The sequence below is a fragment of the Leptonychotes weddellii genome, chromosome 5, assembly GCF_054177405.1.
Source record: "Leptonychotes weddellii isolate Sample4059 chromosome 5, ASM5417740v2, whole genome shotgun sequence".
Lineage (NCBI taxonomy): Eukaryota > Metazoa > Chordata > Mammalia > Carnivora > Phocidae > Leptonychotes > Leptonychotes weddellii.
The window spans coordinates 123,356,885-123,380,545 of NC_138373.1; the positions used below are offsets into that span (position 1 = coordinate 123,356,885).

General features: G+C 35.4%; 1 protein-coding gene across 8 annotated transcripts in view; it reads left to right on the forward strand.

Annotated features, from left to right (window-relative positions):
* Positions 1–23,661, forward strand: part of NAV3 (neuron navigator 3) — a 773,874-nt gene that overhangs the window by 546,472 nt on the left and 203,741 nt on the right. For all 8 annotated transcript variants that reach the window (XM_081822104.1, XM_081822099.1, XM_081822101.1 and 5 more), the window contains 2 exons: positions 8,668–8,740; positions 11,242–11,425. In XM_081822104.1, coding sequence (XP_081678230.1) covers positions 8,668–8,740; positions 11,242–11,425 — 257 coding nt within the window. The remainder of the gene's footprint in view (positions 1–8,667; positions 8,741–11,241; positions 11,426–23,661) is intronic.

Below are 23,661 nucleotides of genomic sequence, written 5' to 3' on the forward strand. Positions count from 1 at the left end.
TTTTTTTATCCAATCTGATAGCCTGTGTCTTTTGACTGGGGCATTTAGCCCATTTACATTCAGGGTAACTATTGAAAGATATGAATTAATGCCATTGTATTGCCTATAAGGTGACTGTTACTGTATATTGTCTCTATTCCTTTCTGGTCTATGTTACTTTTAGGCTCTTTCTTTGCTTAGAGGACCCCTTTCAATATTTCTTGTAGGTCTGGTTTTGTGTTTGCAGATCCTTTAGTTTTTGTTTGTCCTGGAAGCTTCTTATCTCTCCTTCTATTTTCAATGACAGCCTAGCTGGATATAGTATTCTTGGCTGCATATTTTTCTCACTTAGTGCTCTGAATATATCCTGCCAGTCCTTTCTGGCCTGCCAGGTCTCTGTGGATAGGTCTGTTGCCAATCTAATGTTTCTACCATTGTAGGTTACAGATCTCTTGTCCTGAGCTGCTTTCAGGATTTTCTCTTTGTTTCTGAGACTTGTAGGTTTTACTATTAGATGTCGGGGTGTTGACTGTGGAAAATATTTTTTAATCCTCTTTCATAGATAAGGAATCTGAGGCTTCAAGGGAATAAAAACTTTCTTAATTTCTTATATTGTATAAATTGCATAAGTAGAATGCAAATCCAGTTTTACATGGCTGCAAAACTTTTAATTATTATACTCTCCTGCTTAATCAACTGACTCCTTGCAACTAACCACAGAGCAACTCGGCACAAAAACAAACTGCAGTGAAACAAAATTACTATCTCCTCCCCCTCTCTCTGTCCCACAACACAAAGTAACTTGAGATGGAAAAGGGAGAAGTGTGGCTTAGCATTGCAATGACATGAGGCACCTAAATTAAATTGCATGTTTTACCGCCCCCCCGCAAAGGCTTAACAAATGGGAGGAAGGCCTGGAAATCTGCATGCTCACAGATCCCAGCTCACTCTTAGCCTTGCTGGAGTTGTGATATCTATCGCTTTATTGACTAGATATTGCATTCATTACCTGTGGCTGATGTGAAAAATTATCACACACTTGGTGGCTTAAAACAAAAGAAATTTAGTCTTGCATGGTTCTGGAGTCCAGAAGTCTGAAATCAGTACCACAAGACCAAAGTCAAAGTATCTGTAGTTCTGTGCTCCTTTCAGAGATGGTGGGAGAAATCCATTCCTCGCCTGTTATAGCTTCTGGTGACTGCCAGTATTCTTTGGCTTGTGGCTACATCAGTCATTCTATATGTTAATATACTGGGTGTAAAAGTGCATTGGATATTTGAGATTTAATTTAGAAGCATTTCAATCTCGTGGACTTAGAGTATGTATAGAACAAGTAGATTTTGCATACTATTTCTGTGTTTACTTTCCTACTACACAGTTTTGCCTTTACTTTCAACCAGATATTTATTGAGCACCTGTTTTATGCCAGGCACTGTATCCTAGCTGCCTTTCAGTCATGTAGAAAGGTTGATTCAGAGCCTCAAAATGTCTGTCAGAATGTCTAAATTACAATGGTAGGAAGCTTAGTGTGGCAGAGAGAGCAAGTTCATTGGAGACTGACAGGGTTGAATTTGAATTCTGGCTCTGCTATTTATTAATTGTGTAAATTTATAAAAAGTATGTTATATCTCTAAGTTTCTATTGAGTGGAAAAAATATATAAAAATTTACGACAGATGATGGTGAAGATGGAAAGGGTTTTGCATTTGGAGTAAATAATATATGGGCTTAAAACTCCGCATGAACTCCCTGTGCTAGGTTGTTGAGAAGTGAAGGAAAAAGTAGCTTCCCAACCATTTTCCCTGCTTCCATTCTTGACATGTAGTATAGGGTTTTTCCAAAAGCAGCTTGTTCACATACTATGTTGTGAAGGTAATGTGTTAGAAATGACTTTGTTAAATGAAATACACTAAAGCATAATTTTGAAAAATCATAGAGCACTGCAGATAGTATGAATAGAAATCGATGTGTGAAACTTTTAAAACTATCAATAAATCTATGTATGAACTGTGTGGTCATATAAAATAGATGTCTTCTAAGCAACACTGACCATTTCTTTCTTTAGCATAATACACACCATTAGCTCCCTGGGCTTTGAGATCAAGCCCAGACTCCTCCCAGGGCCTGAAGGATGTTCCCCAGCCAGCCTCTGTCTATCAGATTCTGTGGCCTCATCTCCTGCCACTAGATTCTCCATATTTCAAGATTCTTGTTCCTGGCGTCCCTCCTGGTGATCTCACCTCCCACTTTGGATCTTGAAACTGATTGAAAGTTATCAGCTTTTAGAGTAGCCTTTTCTCACACTGATAAACAATGAAGTTGTGAAGAAAGATTTAGGTGAGATTCACCCTCAACATTCTGAATTCTTTGCCAGTCCCTTAACTTAGGATGTTTCTCAACCATGAGTAGTTCACATAGTGCTCCTTCCATGGATTCACCTCACGTCACATCCTCTTATTTGGCTAACTCTTCATAACCTTTCAGGGACTAGCTCAAGCTTCCTTTGAAAGAGAAAAATGTGGGGGTTAATTACATAGGCTCTGGTTTTAATATATTCTTTCTGTGTGACCTTGAGCATGTCAATTTAATTCTCTGATCAACATCTTTCTCATTGTAAGAAAGTATAGTAATGGCAACCTCAGATGAAAATATCTTTGTAACTGTTAGATAAGTCTTGGTCACCAATAACTTTCTCATTTCCTAGTTATTTGACCTCTAGTCCAAAATAGGCCCTTCTTCATGCTTCTCCAGGAGTCTGTGTTTCTCAGACCATAACATTTCTTGTACTGCATTGAAAATATCTCTCTGCCCTATAAAACTATATATTTTTAAGGACTTGGACATGTTCAGTGAACAACTAAACTAATTGTTGAATGAGTGAAGGAAAACAAAAATTAAGAATTTTAATCAATGCAAAAATACTCTGCATTTTTAAAGGTCTCCAGATGAATGTATATCTGATTAAAATCTTAGGCTAAAAGTTATATTACTGTTTGAATTCTATGATAGGATGGGGGTTCACTCAAACTGAGCAATTTTACCTCTTTATTTTGGTTGAAATCACATTTATTTAATTAATTTATATAGTGTCAATACCAGTACACATTTATAATGAAAAAAATAGGACATGTAGTTAATCAAAAATAGCACAAGTCACAAGAGAATCGACCATCCAGAGATAACAAAAGCTAAATTGGGTTCATATTCTTCTAGACATTCTCTATGTATGATTCATAACTGCATTATCTAGCACGTCAGGCATGCCCTAACCAGGATGCATTGCCTCTGTAAAGAGAACTCAGACTTTGAAGTATTATATCTGCTACCTGGTTTACATTTATTTCACTTTATATACTGCAGTGGTTTCAGAATCCAAGGGGCAACAAAGGGTTTTCAATTCCAGGTCAAATTCAGCTCTGTAAACATAACTGCAGGAAGTGAAGACTAGGATGATCTAGTCTCAAACCTCTTCATGAGCAATCTTGCTCTTGGTTGCTCTGATAGGCATGCCTTCTGACACTTGTCTACCTTATCAAAGTCAGACGTAGCCTTCAAGTTTAAATGATTCTTCTCAGATGCTTTTCCCAGATGTGTAGTGAAAATTGGTAAGTCCATTCTCTCTACGGCCATGAAGTATTGTTTATAAATCTTCTCTAGAATTTATCCTATTGTGCCTTGTGTGATGGTGATTTATCAGTGTTTTTTGTCTCCAGCTATTTTATAAGCTCACAAAGCCCAAGACTTTATAATTCATTTTTTATATCCCTTCACTGCCTAGCAGAGCTCTTTGCATGTAATACGCAGTAGTTGCTGAATGAATTTATCATTCATTGTTAAATGTTGGTGCCATGGTTTAAACTGAATCACAAACTATAAGGTTCATATTAATCATACCCAGATATTTAGGACCTAAGTATAGTTTTCATTAAGTATCCATAAGTAAAAGTGAAAGAAACATGTGAACAGACAAGGTATAAGTTCGTTAATACTGTGAAAGATGCCGATAGCCACACTTTCCGAAACAGGTGATACCGGTTTTGTAGTAAAAATACTAAAAGCCTAGGTGTCATAAAACATGCAGCTTAAAGGGTATGGGTTCAATAAAGAACTATGTTAATTAAAAATTCTACAATTTTGGGGGGCACTTGGGTGGCTCAGTCGTTAAGCGTCTGCCTTCGGCTCAGGTCATGATCCCAGGGTCCTGGGATCGAGCCCCGCATCGGGCTCCCTGCTCGGCGGGAAGCCTGCTTCTCACTCTCCCACTCCCCCTGCTTGTGTTCCCTTTCTCGCTGTCTCTTTCTCTGTCAAATAAATAAATAAAATCTTTTAAAAAAATAAAAATTCTACAATTTTTGGAATAGTTTATTCAACAATGAGATGAATAAATACAAATATTTCCAGTATATCCTCTATGTTTAATATGTTGAGAATGTATATTGACCTTTTAAACCTTTTAAAGGTTTAAAAAACTTTGAAGCCACAAATACAGTGATGACTGTCTTGAGTTTTAATAAGTGAAGATATGAAAACACTTGTTTTCCTTGTCTGAAACCCAATTTGTGATTTATCAATATACATGCTTATATTTAGCAAGTTCATAAGGATCAGGATGAAAGTACAATTATGAAATTAGACAACAAAATTTCTGTTTTGAAAAATGCCTTTCATTTTTCATGGGAGTGTGGAAAATATTAGAAATGAGTCAATGCTCTTTAGAAAATATGAGGATAATGGCTATGTCTTGAAATTTATATCTGCAGGACTGAGCATAATTCCACGAATAAAATAAATTTAATAAATGCTTGATGAATGAATAATTGAAGGATTTGATTTTATAAGACATAAAATTAAATGGTAGTGCTCCAAAATACTAATATTAATTATACAAATAGAAACTACCGAGGTCCAAAACTATGAACCAACCTCTATTGAATTTGTGTCTTTGATAAGGAAAACACACACAGAAGTCCATTTTTATGTATTTGAGCAAAATTGTCTTTTTGTTTAGGCATTGTGATAACAATAGATATTTTCATAGAATACAAAAGCCTCAAGGCTCAGTGTACCCAGAGATTTTCAAAGTTCTGAGTAGATGTTATTGACTGGTTTAGAACTTAGAAACTGGATGTGATTGAGTGGATTTAGAACTTAGAAACTTCTTGTTTCATTTTTGTTACAAAGTCAATATTTTTATATATTTTGTGTAGCCATGCTTAAGTTTAACAGGAAAAGAGAGGCAAAGTGGGTGCTCTGGACTAATAAAATGTGAGCCACAAATAGACCCAACAAATTGTGCATGATGTCATTGTAGGCAAGTAAAAGTCCTGGGAGTGACTGTCCGTGAGCTATGGATGTGACTATTACTTGAGCCATATGAGAAGTGTAGTGCCCACAGAACTGAGAATGAATTTCTCTGGATCACTGCTATGAGGGCATATATAAAAAATACCCCAGGCATAAAATGTACAGTGCATGAATTACTTAGTCTCATGGTCATCCTTGACTCCTCACCTTCTCTTATGTGCCATATCTTCCCACTAGATTTCTTCAACTTCTATCCAGAGTCTGGATCACTTTCACTGCCACCACCATAGTCTAAAACACCATCATCATTCACTTAATTACTTTTAACAGCCACCTGTCAAGTTTCTGTACTTCTATTCTTGTATGCCTTTATTTTCAATAAAACAGGGGGCTGATCATTTTATTTTTAATTTTAATGGAAGTAAAACACACATAAAAGAGTGTAAAGTACTCTAATAGGAATTGAAGTAAAACAAACATAGAAAGTATATAAAGTACTCCAATCTTAAGTATGTAGCTGATTGATTTTTTAATATGTATATACCTGTGTAGTCTCACTCAGATCAAAACAAAGGACACTTCCAGCATGCCTCTTCCCCCCATACAACGTTCCAGACTATACCCTTCCAAAGTTCATCACTATGCTATTATTTTCAGTGTTTACTTTTGTACATCTTGAATTTCATGGAAATTGGGGATAAAAAGTATAACACTTTGTTGGCTTCTTTTGCTCATCTTTATATGAGATCTTCTGTGGAAGTCAGTTGCTTAATCTGTAAAGAGGAAGGAAGACTGACACTGGGAGCTAAAATTTGAAAACAAACTGAAGTTCGGCCCCAACCCACAGAAGTTCTGATTTTTTTTTTTTTTTTTTTTTTTTTTTTTTGGTCTGGAGACAGGCACAGAGTAGTATATTTTTAAAAATCCGAAAGAGAATTGAAAATATAGGCTCTGAACCAAATGATCTCTCTCCTTCTTTCTCCCTCTTCCTCCTACTCTCTCTCTCTCTATTTCCCTCTCCTCCTCCCTCTCCCTCTTTCTCCCTCTCTCTCTCTTCTCTCCCTGACCCCTCCACTCCTTTCCATATGGATGGATTGGCCACCACTCCTTTTTACCTCTATCCTTCCTTAAGTGTGCACTGAGCACCTATTAGATACTAGGCACCCTCTTAGGTTGCTGAAGCTACATAAGTGAACAAAACATAGTCCCTATCTTCCTGGGGCTTGGTCTCAAAAAACCCATACCTGAATATATAAACAAATATTGTTGAATATGTTTTCAGTATTTTTTTCTCTATAGGACCCTTTTACTTTCCCTTTCTAATTTATGGTGCATGCTGAGAGAGTTTTGTCTTTAATACCCACTCCAGACACCAGTTTATTTTGTAAATGGTTTGAATGGTAGCCAAAAAAATTATCTGACAATCTTATTATAGATGCTATTTATTAACTTTTTGTAGGTCTTATAGTGAATTAATATGTTTGTGTGTAATAAAAGTAACTGAAATTTAGGCAGTAACAGCCTATGAACATTTTTCAGTAAATTATGTATGTTTGGACCAGGAATCTTCTTATTTTCTGTGAAAAGTATATAATTGATAGGAAATTAACAGCATCGGGACTATTAAGACAAACATTTAAAAATATTCAATTCAATTCTCTTAGCATTAGACCACAATAATTATTTGGTGTGTTTCTTTTACTTGTTTTTAATGGTCCTTAAAAAAAGTTTAAAAGAACATTTTTTTAAAGATTTTATTTATTTGAGAGAGAGAGAGTGAGTGAGAGAGCACAAAAGCAGGGGCAGAGGGAGAGGGAGAAGCAGACTCCCCTGCTGAGCAGGGTGCCCAATGCAGGGCTCAATCCCAGGATCCTGAGATCACAACCTGAGCCAAAGGCAGATGCTTAATTGACTGAGCCACCCAGGTGCCCCTAAAAGGACATTTTAGATGAATATAGTAGAACATCCTGTTTTTCCCATTTCTTTTCTTTCCTCTTTATTTCCTTCCTTATACAGTCTTATTTCCTGGTAGCAAAGTGAAATGTAAAGACAGGAAAGGATTTAAAATATACTTCAGCACCATAGCCTTACTGGATTTTTAGATGCTGATGGGCAAAATAAGATTAGTTTGGTCATGTATTCAGTGACTTCCAATCTTTGTTTTTGGGTTTTTTTTTTTTTCAGTAGAATAATTTCAATAAAACTTAACTTTTTTTTTAGTAACACTTATTTTGAAATAAATCAATAAAAATCATTTTTCTCAAAGCAAATGTGTATACCTTAGCTGCAATCATTCTTAAGCAAAGAACATCTCATCGAATATTAATTTATTTTTGCATAAAATTACATTGAAAAAGGAATATAGTTGTCCATTTTATAAGGACAGATTTTTAATCTCTTTTTTTCTTTTCATTTTCTTTAAGAGACATTTTGACCTTGCTGTGAAGCTAAGCTAGAGAGGACATTGGCAGAACTTTATATGTCTTTATGCATAGCTTTGGATGAGAATTTAATAGGACAGAAAATAATACCTTGCCAAGTATTAACTGTAAATCTTCTATTTACTGTAGAATTTCAAGATTTATGGAATACCAAAACAACCCAGGGAGATGACTCATAAAGAACTAGAACTTTCTAGTTTCCTACATTCTTTAAAAAAAAGTCTTAGCTGTTTAACTTTGCTGTATAATACCATAATCAATATTGAGATCAACCTATGAATTAACATAAATCAATCATTTGGGTTTTTGGTTTTTGTTTTTAACCTATCACTCTAAATGGTTACAAACTGGTAGTCATATCAAAAATAACTTTAAAAGCCATGGCATCCCAATTTTAAATTATAAAGACAATACCTAAATTTAATTAGAGGAATACATAACTGTTGAAGTCCAAATACATTTTTTAAAGTACAGACTTAGCTATGGTTTAAGATGAAAATACGCTTTTATTTCTTTCATGCTATATCAACCCTCTGGCATAATGACCAAATATTACTGGTTGAATCCCAATTACCCACATCCTAACATTCTACAACTTGCATAAGCAACAGCCTCCTCCTGTATGGATGCTTTCGTCGAGACTTAGTCGTGAAGCACAAAATCCAGTTTTATGTTAAGTAGGTGGGTTGCTAATCTGTGAGAATGCCATTCTTGATCAGGCCTTTATGAATTGTTTGTGAATACCAAACCGGACAAGGCAAGCTTTATATTCGTTCTGCAATTAGCCAAAATAATTCTAGTTAAACTCTGGTAAAGATCTCTAGTATGAAATGAATGTAAAGTATTCATTCTTTCTTTATCTTACTCTCTGGTTTCATTTTAGCTCATTTGTTTATTTAAAAATAACCCTCTAAGTTGCTTTTTCACTGCTTTTCATGTTACAGATTGAAAATGTTGATGTCTGCCTTAGTTTTCTAGCAGCCAGAGGAGTAAATGTTCAAGGTCTATCCGCTGAAGGTAAGAAAAAGGTTGTCACCAATAACACCCAAGTTTGTGGAAAAAAAATTGTTTTTGTATTGCAGGAAATGTAAAGTGGGAGTACATAGCTTCTTAATACATGAAGTCAAGTTTCCAAAAATAATAGAAACATAAATGCAATGGTTAGTAATATATGCTTTAATTATTTATATATGTTCCATATTTTGGCAAAACTGTTATTTTCATGACTGAGTGTGTGGGAGAAGGGTAGATTAACAAAACATTTTTATGTTATCACCAGTGTACAGTATTTTTAGAGTCTTAAGTAGAGGGATGGATGGATACATAGATAATGCTATAGATAGATGAAATTCAGGTAAAAATGGTATAATTAATCTGCAAATATTATTTTATGAATAACACATCAAATTGGTAGTCCTGGTTGAAATATTTGGTAAGTTTAAATAAGTCATCATAAGTTCTTAAATAATTAGCAGTTAAAATATTTAATAGCTGTCATATGTGAAAGCTTTAAAGTCATTAATGGTTTAAAAGATCATCACTATAATTAAAATACAGAAAAGTAGAAAAAGACTGAACTGGTTCTGTCTTTTTTTTTTTTTTTAATCTTTTTCTTTCACATGTATTTTTAGGAAAACTTTTCAAGTACTATAACAAAATCTAGTTGCTAAGCTTATGAAATAGCAAGTCCTTTGAGATTTGCAATAACCACCATTTTATTAGAATATTAATTTATATATTAAAATTCTGCTAGATACTGGTATATACTTTGACAATTTAGATTGGTTACTATTTCTACTATAGTCATTTGCTCTGAATAGCCTTTTCCCCCACACATACTAGAAATATTAGACAGGTCTAAGTTTTAAAAATTTTGCTGTCATTGGAAAAAGGAATTATGTGGCTTCTGAAATACAGTGAACATTTAGTAGAATTTTTTGAGTTTTCCCAATTTTTCTTCTGTATTCATTTTTTGTTTTAAATTTCCTTTGTCTTTTACATTTATATGATATGTTGTGTAATACAAAATTACACATTTAGGGGCCAAAAACCTTAGGTTCAAACCTAACTGATGGTTCTGCAATTTAGAATAAAAGTTGATAAAATTCCCCAGGAAAATATTTTACTTTTTCAGTGCTTAAAAGTAAGTTAAAAATGTTACCATTTGTTCATTTTATGTCTCTGCCTTCTCATATGACATCCTTTAGTAACAGAAACCCAATGATTTTCATTTATCTTCTAAAAATATATGAATGTTCAAAATGGTTTTCTAGATTAATAAAATATACATAGTAAGAAAACAAGAAATTTTTAAAACCTTTAATATCATCTAGGTTTACATGAGAGCATTAATACTTTCTTACTGTAGCCTCATATTGATCAGACTAACTCTTCTATATTATGGCAACTGTGAGAAGTTTTGGGGAGGTGGGGAAACATCTCATTCTCATTTTAAATGAGTAATTCTACTGCATACTTTGTGTGATGTCTATAAACCATCAGAGAGCAAGAAATCAGAATAGTTTGTTAATGTTCCTAAACTACAAAAAGGAGACATAAAACCTTGACATCACAGGAGGATGTATTTTATTGTCAACAACATGTTTTATTTAGAATATGATTACAGGTTTCATAGCCTTATTTCAAGCTTTACCTCCATCTCTTCTCTGAATTTTATATTATAACTACAAGCAAAAGAAAACAAGGTTCAGATTGTAGCTTACTTTGGGTGTTTATCTTTTTATTCAGTATTAGAAAAATTTAGGAGCTCCATGTACTAGAACTATGATTTACAGTTATGTTTATCAATTGTTGTCATGAATAAGCTGATCTTTATAATTTATTAATATGTAGTATGAGTCAAGAGAAAAAGTGGACCATTAAATTAATACTTATAATGTCTACTTTTGGGAGATTACATATATAGTCATATATATAAATATATAAACATTTGAATAAATTGATTGCTAGGTGATTTAGGAGGGCTACTCTAAATCCAGTTGTCATTATAAGGTGCACCCACACCATCATTATTTATAATGTAGGACAACCAACATTTAAGTGGCTTTCTTTCTCCAGTTCATAGCCATCACTGTGTTGGTAACAGCTGTGTATTTGTGAGGGAAGCAGAATGCTGAATCAAATGATTAGTGCAGGACAGAGAGCCCATCCATTTCCAGGAAGAAGCAAACTCTAGAAAAATCGCAGTTGGGGATCAGCAAAGACCATTGCTCGTACAAGTTTTGTTCTACCTTCTTTCCCATCACTCTGTCCCTGAAGCTCCAGGCTATTTGGAAATGTTATCAAGCTTCAGAAATTCAGATTTGCTTGAATCTGTGACTGCGAGACTTGAGGTGCATTTCTATCTTCACAGATTTGGTCTAAGAGAATGGAAACTGGAATTGCATTTGTAAAAAAATAAATAAATAAAATGGAAAACCTTTTCATTTCATATGTTCATTTCATTTGTTACTGTTCATTTCATTTGTTACTGTTTTTATATTTTCCCTTTGATGCAGAAATAAGAAATGGAAACTTAAAAGCCATTCTAGGGCTGTTTTTCAGTTTGTCTCGCTACAAGCAGCAACAACACCATCAGCAACAGTATTACCAGTCTCTGGTGGAGCTTCAGCAGCGAGTCAGCCACGCCTCCCCTCAGGCAGAAGCCAGTCAGGCCAAAACCCAACAAGATATGCAGTCCAGGTAAGGACAGGAAGCAGGGCATGTGTGTAAAATTAACTTGTCTGGATATAAATTGTTGTTGTTGTTGTTTTTTAACAACTTACTGTTTGTGAGATTGGAAAACATATTTATGTAGTCGCATCAGTGTTATGATGTAATTTGACCGATGTTGTAGAAATTAAGACCACTTTTTCTTTTGGTTGGATGAGCAGCCTTTATTAATTTAAGGTGAAATATTTGTGTTTATTTTCTAGAGATGATTGTGGTTTGTATCAAAGTGTGTGAAATGTCTTTCTTGTGAGTGACGTGGCACAATTGTTTCCTTCTGCAGATTATTTAGAATGTGCTACTGAGTATGTGTCCATCTGACTTGAGTCTGTTGGTGCATCGTAGACACAGCCTGGGGTGGGGTGCTGACAAATCATGGCAACTTCCTTCCCTCTGCCTTAGTGCTGTTTTCCAATTTGGAATTCTATCAGTCAGGGTTCAACCAGAGAAGCAGAACCGGGAAGGGATTAAGAGATTTATTGTGAAGAATTGGTTTACATGATCATGGGGACTTGCTAGGCAAGTCTGAAATCCTAAAGGCAGCCCAGCAGGAAGGGCAGGCTGAAACTCTCTCAGCATGAGCCAAAACTTTTATAATCAGGTAGAATTTCTTCTCTCAAGGAAGCCTCCATCTTGCCTTTAAGACCTTTCAAGTGGGGAATCAGACCTACCCAGATTATCTAGGATAAGCTCCCTTACTTAAAGTCAGCTGCTGTGGACTTTAACCACATCCACAAAATACTTTCTCAGCAGCACCTAGATTAGTGTTTGATTGAACAAGTGGGACCCAATAAACCTAGCTAAGTTGACACATCAAAAAATGATCACAGAATGAAATGAAGTTAACAAGTTTCATGCATGCTGCTCATTTGTTCCTCACCAATGACCAGGATATTGGGTCATTTGCTCTATTGTGTAAATAGCTGATTGTTTTTCCTTTGGAGGGAGAATGTTCTATATGCAAATACTCATCATCTTTAAGAGTACATCTACATATCAAACAGATGTAAATATTTAACTTTTTCCATCTTAAGAAGGCAATCCTGAAACCTAGTAACACTCAGTTTACCCTGAGTTTGTTTTTGGTATTTAGTATTGACTCACAAAGTTAGAGTAAAATTCCAAATTACATTCACATACCACCTTCCCCCCCAACCACTTATTGTCAAATATTCAACAGTTCAGAAATCCTCTTCTCTTTCATCTGTCAACCAGCCCTTTCTTCATATTAAGCAATACTTCTTTTCTCTGTATGACCATGTAAACTCTATTTGCTTTGGCGGATTTGACTCACTAATGAATTATTAAGTCCATAAAGAAAAACTGTAATTTTATCAAAAATATAGGGTATACTACATAGTTCAGGGAGTGATAAAAGATGTTTCTCATTACTCAGTAATGCAGATATGCTTTTGTTCTTAAAGCTCTTCCTGGCTTTTTGTGATGTAAGTGAAATTGTACAGAAGTCAAAGTGAAAACAAAATTCTCTACAGGGGAAGTTCTTTGGATTTCTTTAAGAATGGGGGGGAGGAAATAGCTTTTTTAATTATTTATTTATTATTTGGGGGAGATGGTTGGTAGAAAGAGATCTAGATTTTGAAAACTGCCAGAAATAATATTTCCTAAAGTTTGGTTTAAGTTATTTGAATGGACAAGAAGCAAGAATAGTAGCTGAAAAAACATAGGAAGTTAAGTGGTATTGTACAAAATATGTTAACTCTGGAAGTGATATGGAGTATCATTTGTCTTTACTTTACCTCATTCTATTTCTGTATCTGCCATGTGGAATTTCTTGCCCAGAATTTCTCAGTGGTTATGACCCTTCTGGGGAGATTGTTTTTCTCATTCTTGCTAGATATGCATGGCTGTTATGGAACGATATTTTATTTAAAAATATAAAGCCCTATGTAGTAGGCATGGTAATTTTATACCTTCATCGGAAGGTTTTGAAAAGTATTCTTTTCACCAGTGTCCTTTAAGACTGAGGTAGACTCTTAAAGAATTTTTCTTGTGATAAATTTAATTACTTTTAATTGCTTTGTAGACTGATAATGAATAGTCCTAGTTGGGCTCCATGCTGTGTGTGGAACCTGCTTAAGATTCTCTTTCTCGGGGTGCCTGGGTGGCTCAGTCGTTGAGCGTCTGCCTTCGGCTCCGGTCATGATCTCGGGGTCCTGGGATCGAGCCCCGCATCGGGCTCCCTGCTCAGCCGGGAGCCTGCTTCTCCCTCTCCCATCCCCCTGCTTGTGTTCCCCTGGCTGTCTCTCTCTCTGTCAAATAAATAAAATCTTTAAAAAAAAAAAAAGATTCCCTTTCTCCCTCTCCCTCTGCACCCCCCCATCATGTGTGTGTACACGTGCACTCTCTCCCTCTAAACCGAAGGAAGGAAGGAAGGATGGATGGATGGGTAAGGAAGGAAGGGAGGAAAGAAGGGAGGGAGGAAGGAAGAAAGAAACTTAAAAAAAAATAGATTAAAGGCCCTTTCTTCAACCAACTGGGAAAATGTGAAAAATGTTTTAATATAAAGTGATAAAAATCTTTTTTAGGAGTTGAAATCATAGTTATTTTTTCTAAGTATTAACGAGGAGATGGGGAAGTATTATTTCTTATTCTAGAAAACAAAGTAGAAATGAATGCTATATTTTCCAACTCAAAATTCATTTGATTAGTAAATATGGTTTGAGCATTCAGGGTATTTCTGCTCATCATACTTTTCCATGTGTTGAGTTTTGACAATGAAAGGTCTAGTTGACATCAAAGGTAACAGGGAGTTTAATTTCACCAAAATCTTACACAATGCCTGGCACATGAGACCAACCAACAGTGAGCAGAATGCATGTCATGAATGGATAATTTTCCTGAGAATATCAGGTAAATCATTATAGTGAAAGAAAATTATATAATGAAAATTCATTTTTCTTGTGTACCATTCAGTTATATATGAGGTGTAATCATGATGGTATTTGAAAAAGATGATGATTTTTATTTGCTAAAAGCTTTACTAAAGAGAGGTTTTTCCTTAAAATGTAGACCTTTTAGCTTAATTGTTGTCCAGACTATTAAATAACTTTCCTTCCTGTTATTAAATAGTGAATTTTACCAACTCACAAATAGTGATTATTGAATTGCATGACAAATATTTTTATGTTTTATAAAAAGAAAACATGTAAAAAAGAAAAGAAATTGACTATAAAGGTAGAGGCAGGTAAGAAATTGCGTAGGGCATAGAAACATGAAAGGCAGTGATGTCGATAAGTCTATAATAACAGCTATTTTAAGAATTTAGGAGATTATGATTTCCACAGATGATCATTTGCCCTTCTGCTTTTCATTTGTAGGAGAAAATCAAATATGCGTCCACTTGCAGTTTAGATGAACTTGCTCAGTTAGGACTTGCAAGTCAAATAGCAAAATCTGTGGACACATGTTCTTTGAGTGACTTGTCCATTCCCTCTGCAGCCCCTTGCCAAGGTTCCCGTGACCCCTGCCACACACATTGCTCTTGGAACCCTCTTCCCATTAAGGATATTTGCCTTTCTCTTTTCCAGGAAACATCATTTCCTTCTGGGGGATTCACTCAGAAACTGGGACGGTTTACAGCTTTTCAGCCTGGGGTTATAAATCTTGCAAAGTGTATAAGGAAGTTTAATTTAAGATGACAGGAAGGCTCTGGTAATTTAAGCCCTTATGAACCTGGCTTCAATTAGTTTCTTAACTCAGCTCTGTGTTGTGGCCTATAGTATGCTCTTCAAAAAAGTCAGTGAATCAATTAAACTTTAAACAAAACAAAACACAAAGGACATTTTTAAAGCAGGACTTTTTCTTTCCTAGAGAGAAATAATTGAAGGGAAAGAAATTACCCTTCAATTTTTGCCTGATTTAGGAAACCAACAGGGCGTAATATTAAAAGAGCGTATATACACAATATACACACTTTGCTTATATTCTGTGCTTTTATTTCACCATTTAAAAAGCTTGACAACTACTCATACTTCTGTTGTTATAGATGAAGCAGCATCTATATGGTCTTGGTTATTTTAGAGTCAGGCAGACATGGGTTTAAAGTCTGCCTGCCAATTCCCAGGGGTGCGGCTTTGGGCAAATGATTTTAACCTGTTCGAATACCAGTGTTGTTACCTCTACTACTGGAATGGACATAACTTCCTCAAGAGGGTATTGAGAAGACCTCAGAGAGTAATTCATGTATAAAGTGCCCCCATAGTATAACACTTAGCATGTAATAGACACTCATCCCAGCTACTTTCACTTTACCTTCCACCCCCTTTAAGATCATGTCACATGTATAATGAAATATACTGACCCATGTTAGAAACCTCAAATCAGCCTCATCCCTGGTCCCTCCCTTCTCTCTTTCTCTGATCAGTTTTGTCCATTCCACTTCTAACTTTTATTAAATATATAAAAGTAATGCAAAATAATAATGTCCTCATTATTAAAAGTAACAGCCTAATGCTCAGACCTTTTCGTGCCCGGTCTAGGTACACAGAGGTAACCCCTTTAATTATTTTAGTAGTATTACTTATTTCCTTTATTAGTTATTACCATGTAGCCAAATAAAATACTTCTGCCTCCAGTTTTTATTCATTAATTTGATCATTATCTTTTGGTTCATACACTCCCCACCTCTCCCATCCCCCATTAATGTATTCAACAAATATTGATTAAGCACTTAGTATGTTCTAGGCACTCTTCCAGGCACTAGAGATATAGTTGAGCACAAAAGAGATTAAGGAATTCTTGCCCTCTTGAAGCTTCCATCCTAGTGATGGGAGACAATAAAATATTAAAATATGTATCACTAACTGGACAGCTGATGGTGGAGAAAAATAAACCAGAAAAGAAGGAAACACAATGTGTAGAAGCCATATTCCTGCAAATTTAAATAGGGTTCTGAGAAAGTCCTCAGTCTGATGATCTTGAGGAGGGGAGGTGAGAGAACTAGCGGTTGTGGTTATCTTGTGGGAGAGAATTTCAGGCTGTTGGAGACAAGAGCTGAGACCTTGAGTGTGGAGCCTGTCTGGTTTATTTTAAGAAGAGGAAATACCACAGTTGGGATGGATCAGAGGGAAGGAGGCAGGAGAAGAGTAGGATTAATTCAGACCAAGAGCAGGGAGACACTAATATGACCCTGTTGCTATTACAAGGATGTTGGATTTTACTCCAGGAGGGTTGGGAAGTTACCATATACCATTGGAGGAACATAAACAGGTATAAAAAATCAAGGGGTCACTCTGGCTGCTCTGTTGGGAATAGATTGTAGTGGGGAAAAGGTGAAAACAAGGAGTCATGGAGAAAAGCTTGGAGTACCATACGGAAAGCGGAGAGAGGAAGGTCAGTTTGAAATATATTTTGAAGGCAATATCAGTAGAATTAGCTGCCAGACTTGCTGTGGGATTGGTAAACAGAGAGGAGACTCTTCTTTGGAAAGATGATGTTTCCATTTACTGAAAAGGGAAAGAATGTGGGAAGAGCGGGTTTGGTATGGAGAAGGTCAAATATTTACTTACAGACATGTCAATTTTATGATGTCTACTAGGTATATCCAAGTGGAAAGACTAAGAAGGCAATGGGAATTGCAAGACTGGAGTTGAAGGGACAGGTGAAGGCTATAGACAAAAATTCTCGAGATACAAGCATATAGAAATAATAAAAACCATAAGACTAGAGATGATAAAGTCACCAAAAATCTGTGTATAGATAGGGAGAAGAAGATGAGGACTTGGGTCAGGAGCCCACCTGTGTTGAGACAATGGATGATAGCAAGAACTAGAGGAAACTCAAAAAAGGACAGCCTGTAGAGTCAGAAGAAAACCAAAACTTGTTTGCCTGGAGAGCAAGTGAAGGAAGAGTTCTAAGGAGAAGGGGGAGAGCAATAATAATTTATATGTAGCCTCAGTTACCATTCTAAGTACTTTATATACATATTCTTTCATTCCTCACAGCAACCCTATGAGGTAGGTATCATTAGTAATCCTGGTTTTCAAATTTAAAACAAAACAAAACAAAACAAAAAACAAACAAAATGGAAATGCCAGTTAGATTGCATGAAGTTTCCTGGTGACTAATCTGTAAATTTAATCCAGGCGATCTGGCTACAGAGTTTGTGTTTCTAACCATTATCTACCAACCTTCAGGACTTAACTGCATCAAATGTTGCACATAAGTAGGGTGCACACTGAGGTCTGACTTATGGATTTCATACTGGAGACTTTGATGAGAGCTACTCCAGTAGAGTAGTTGCTGTGCTAACTTTTTTTTTAAATTTATTTTATTATTTTTTATTTTTTTATTTTTTTATTTTTTTATTTGAGAGAGAGAAAGAGCACAAGAGGGGGGAGCGGGAGAGGGAGAAGCAGACTCCCTGCTGAGTAGGGAGCCCGATGCGGGACTCGATCCTGGGACTCCAGGATCATGACCTGAGCCGAAGGCAGTCGCTTAACCAACTGAGCCACCCAGGCGCCCGTTGCTGTGGTAACTTGATTAGAATCTGTTCACTGGAAAACAGGAGAGAGGAATTAGAGGTGGTCAGTGGTATATGGACAGGTCTTTCTAGGAGTGCTACTAACATAGTTAAATTTCACTCTTTTTAGTTCTTTTATTGGTTAACTTTGTAACTTTATATAATGAAATGACATCTTTGTTTCTTTCTCAGTCAACTGTAGAATATCTCTTGGCATTCTGTATTATAAAATATGGCTATTAGCATTTCTGTTTCTTCCCCCCAGCCCCCCGTCCACTAACAATTTCCAACCTCTGTCATCTGCATTTTTTAAAAATTAAGCTTCATATGATTTACATTCTATTTTGTATGGATTGATTCCAAAAGCTTTCAAACCAATGGAGTGTTTACATAATGGCTATTAGAAATATGTTCTGCAGAATCAGGACATCTACTGTGATTCTTTCCTGTTCAAGGCCTTTCTTGAATGTCTATTGAAAGTTGATACTTGTTTGAATGCAATCATTCAATGATGCTTTAGAGGGATCAGTCCAGGTATATTGAGGAACCTGTCTATACCAGCATCATTTTTCTGGGATTATTCAGTTATTGTAGTTAAAATTGCTTCTTGTTTGTTTGGATGGTTAATGAATTGGTTTGTTTATGTCTGGTCATAGAGTGGTCATTGGTAGTGACTGAGAGGGATATTTGATTAATCTCCTTTTTATAGTCCCTTCATTTTATCTGCAATTTCCCAGTCCGGCTTCCCTCCTTATTCTTCTAGACTGAAACCTTCCTCCATGTGTACACTAGGATGAAACTTCTCTTCCTATGTGTTCTCCATTAACTCTACTCCATTTATTTTCAGTTTTTCAAAGTCTGTTGAAGTCTCTTGTCTATTGATGTCTCTTGTCCTCTATCCTGTTATTCTTCCTATTGTGAACTTAAACCTTAATTATTCCCTTTTCAACATGTTAATGGCATCACATTAGGAAAAAGAGAATAATGTGAATTTGTCTCAGAAGGCATGGGCAGAATCATTTTTGGTTCTGATAACTTCCTTTTCTTCTTTAAAAAAATAAAAAGCAATTAACTGAACCTAATTTCTCCAAGTAGAAAATAAAAACATCATAATTATACTCTATCTTTTTAATGGAATTGGGAGAATATATTATACATTTTAAAGTATTTTACTACTAATTTAGAAGTTAAGACTTGTGCTTTTTGACATAAATGTCTATGTAAAACAATGGTTAGTGTTTCATAATTTGCTCTTAAAACAACCAAAATGTGATTTGTGTATCATTACAACGATTCAGGAGACTAATACATTTTATGAATATTGTCTCCCAAGCACTAGACATTGTTGGGCTCTATTTAGTTTTGTATTGATGGTGCACTTTCTTCTCAAATAGAGCACTGACAATGTAGACTTGATTTTTATACCTCCAATCTTATGCCATATGAAATTACTTTATATTAATCTGTTTTCCACTAAAGACTGCATTCCACTTACTGACTTAACAATAGAAAATGCAACTGTTACATTAACTATAATAATCATGTCAGTATGACCACTGAACTATTTTCTTGTGGTCAGAGCTACATAGAAAACCAAATAATAATCGGGGGATGACAGGGTGAGCACAGAATTGGATTTTGGGGACTTGTAACATTTCTGCAGCTGAGATAGTCTCACCTATGAGACTTTAACCGTTAGTCTAGGGTCTCTCTTCATCATAAAGCACACTGTCAACTTTGCCTCTTAGCATTCTATTTCCTGAGCTTCCACTTCTGACGACCCCCACAGTCTGTCCCTTTCTGATTAACTTCTCAGTCTGAAAAGATGTGTAGACAAAATCAGCCTTCCCTTCCTGACAGACTCTAGGCCAAAGCTCACCATCAGAAATGTTTTGAGACCCCAGCCACTCCTAATTAACACGAAACTGAATGCATTGATGATTACATTTGCTTTGCAGTAAATTGAGAATAGTCCAATTATAAGGACTCTATAAAATAGATTTTTCATAGACCTTCAAACACTGTATAGACATGCATTTGTATAATTATTTTATAAGTATAATAATTAAAGGCCATTTTCAGGAACATGTGTACTAAGAAATAGTTGTTAACATATTTTGTGCTTACTATAACACTTCTTGTCTTTAGAAGTACTAAATAATTCGGACTTTTCACTAATCAGGATAGTCTTTACCAAAGCTTGTTTAAATTTTTAGCTTAACAAAACAGCTTTGTCTACTGGTATTCAGGGTTCAGGTGTGGTATGTATGTATGTATGTATGTATTTATTTATTTGGTGGTTGCATTAAAATGATCTTTTGGAATGGAGCACTAAATTTATTGTGATACAATTTTACTCAGAAAATTATAAATTGAAAACAATCCATGGAGCAGTGTAATGCTTTGAGCTATGTGTAAGTAAAAGCATTGTTAGAAAATTTCATTTATGGTAAGATTGTGAGAGAAATATGAGCCTGGTTTCCTGAGTTGCCCTTTATCTTGAAGTTCTGCATTCCTAAAAGAGCATGAGACTTTGATGCAGTAATATCTTACGCAGGCATCTCCTTCTTTAGTTACTGTTTTGAGATCCCACGAAAACAGACCATGCAGGTGGCCTTATTAACTGTCAGATGAAATTTAAGATAACACAGAGGTTATAATATATTTACATACCATATTTCACTAATGGGATAAGTTATCACAGTAACCTGTCTCACATATAATCAGGATGATATTTCAGCCACCCAGCTACTAAAAAGAAACACATGTAGATGAAAGCTAAGTTTCTGACTCATTTATGGATTAGGCAATAACTGTTTTCAGTGAAGTCTCAGCAAAATTTAAGTATAGGGACAGAGTATTTTTATCACATACTCGGATGCACATATTGCTGTTGTGAAACATCTTAAATATTTTTGAAGGAACATATTTGATTTTGATATTTTGCAAAAATATGTTTTTGCAGAAGCGGTTGAACACCTCCTTCTTTCTTAGAGCTATTAGATGCCAGTTATCTTTTTATAACATTGCACAAGGATCCCACAAAGGGGAAAATCTTTACATTCAAGGAAGAATTTGGTTCAGAGAATTCTTTGGATCTTAATTCTGAATGTATGATTTTATATCTACTCTTAGCAATTATAGGATATACAAGGAAATATATTTCAATCTATCTCAGTCTTAAAATGTTAGTGGATGTGCTTTACTATCTTTAAAACTTGTTATTTTGTTGTATTTGTTATTTTGTCTAAACATCTTTTAAGACTTTCTTCCCATATACTTAAGTATAGTATGTGTTGGGTAACCTCTTCCTAATTTTCTCTCAAGCTATTTTCAGTGTATTTGGGAGGAGATAATTTCTACCTTTTTAACATGGTACCAATAAAAGTACAATTGAGATGTATAAATTGTCCACATAGCCAAGAAATTTTTTACCTCCTATTTTGTGATTTCTTTGTATTCCTCCTTGGTTCCTTGAAAATAGTACTGTTAAAAGGACAAATGTGATGTTATGATGAAGCATGTTTTCTTCTTTCTTTGGGAATCAAAAGTACTAAATGTCTGACTGTAGAGGGATTCTGTGTAGGGATTTCTACTCATAACATGTTTGTGTGACTCTAATACTTACTGGTAAATGGACAAGAGAAGAATGAAGGGTGTTCTAAATAATTTCCTATTACAATTTCTTAATTTAGATGAGGAGTTAAAAGAACCTACATAGACAAAAAATTGCCTTTAGATTCTATCTTGTTCTGATAAACATAGTTTATTCAATTATACTTGTATTAAGTACATACACTTTAAGAATAACTATTTTGTGCCTCATTTTTATGTTTTGATGAGTCAATCACTGTGCAGTCAATGAGTACCATATGGAAATGAAATGACATATTTTAATGAAAGACTATATTGTTCCTAATGATTCTTCATATATTACATTAGAGCCCAGTGTTGTTTTTCATCGGTGATTTGAAAGTTCAGCTGTGACCTTTCAACAAATAAAGATCCAGCCCCCACTGTGTGCCAAAAATTATGCTAGATGTTTGGTTGAGATATGGTGGTGTTTTTACCATTCAAATTGCTGACAATGTAATAGAAGACCTAGATACTTAAACAGATAGTTCAATCAGGTATGCTAACTAATCCAACAGAGTTACCCAGTGACCGCAGTTAGAGGAAAGAGCCTAGATGAGGGCACTGATGAATTAAATGCCATTTACATTCAGGAAATTCTAAGTATTTGGACAAGGAAAAAGCGTAAGTACAAGTGCGTTCTGAGTATCCATTGCTGGTTCAAAAAAATACCCCAGATATAGTTGTGCAAAACAGTTACCACTTGATTTTACTCATGGATTTTGTGAGCCTCGGAGTCAGACAGGGCCCAGCTGGAAATGGCTTGTCTCTGTGTTTGGGACTTCCACAGGGGAGGGTGGAGCAGCTGAGGTGTCACAAACTTCTGGGAGGCAAAATATGTATGGCTAGAGAATCCATTGACATGGTGACTTTTTCACTCAATGTGTCTGGCAGCTTAGCTGGAATAGCGACTACACAAAGTTTCTCCAACATGGCAGTCACAAGAACATTGTCCTTCTTACATGGTGACCTACTGGTTGATGGGATGACAAGCCCACCCAGATTCAAGGAGAGTATGAGTGGAACAAAGATTTCACCTCTTAATGAAAGGAGTGTTAAGGAATTTATGATAGCTCTATGTTTAAATTGCCACAGGGTATTATGAGAGATAAGACTAGAGAAGTAGGCCAAGGTCAATTTATGGAGGCTTTGGATGTTATGTCTAGGAGCTGGGACTCATTTCTTGAACATAAAGGACAATTGTCTTGGAGATTTTTTTAGCAGAAGAAAAATGATGCCATTTATAACTTAGGAACACAACCTTGGTGACAGGGTAGAGGAAAGATGTGCTTTGGGGAGAGGAGTGGGAAGGGCACTGCAGCTAAAATGGTTGGAAAGTGAACAGTGTAACGTTAATAGGCATGAGGTACTGACTAGGAAAATGGACTTGGGAACTGTTCGGGGATAAGGGTGAAAGAAAATATTACATTTGTTTTGTTTTTATTTATTTATTTTTTTGACTCATTGGATAGTGATATATTTCAGTAAGAAAAACATGATGTAATAGTGGAAACAGATGAAAAGAAGGAGGTGGAGAGAAAAAAGTTCACCTTTGGCCTTCATGAATTTGATATTTCAATGGGACTTCTAAATGGTGGTGTCTTGTGTGTGGCTCTGGAGCCCAGGAGAGAGGTCAGGGCCAGAGATATGGACATGGGAACATTGTTTAACCCTGTTTTTTTTATTGAAACAATAGAAGTGGAAGAGATTACTCAGGAAAAAGTATAAAGCTGAGCAAAAAAGGGAGGTCTCAGCAAAACTCTGGCAACCACACTTATGGGTAAAGTGAGCGAACAAGAGAATGTTCCTTTTGTTTGTTTTGCAATATATTCGGAGTTATGGTAGCTTGTTTGGTATTCTTCAGGAAGAATACCGAAGAATACCAAATTGTTTTTGTTGTTGTTGAGGAATGCCTCATTTTTTGAGACATTTTATCCTTGTCTTTCAAATTAGTTGTGAAATCTAGAGTACAAATCTAAAATAAAACTCTGGTTGAAATATTAAAGTAAATATACTATATTTTATAAGCATATAAAAATATATACATTTTATACATTATATTATACAACAAAAACATTCATTAAAATCTGTATTT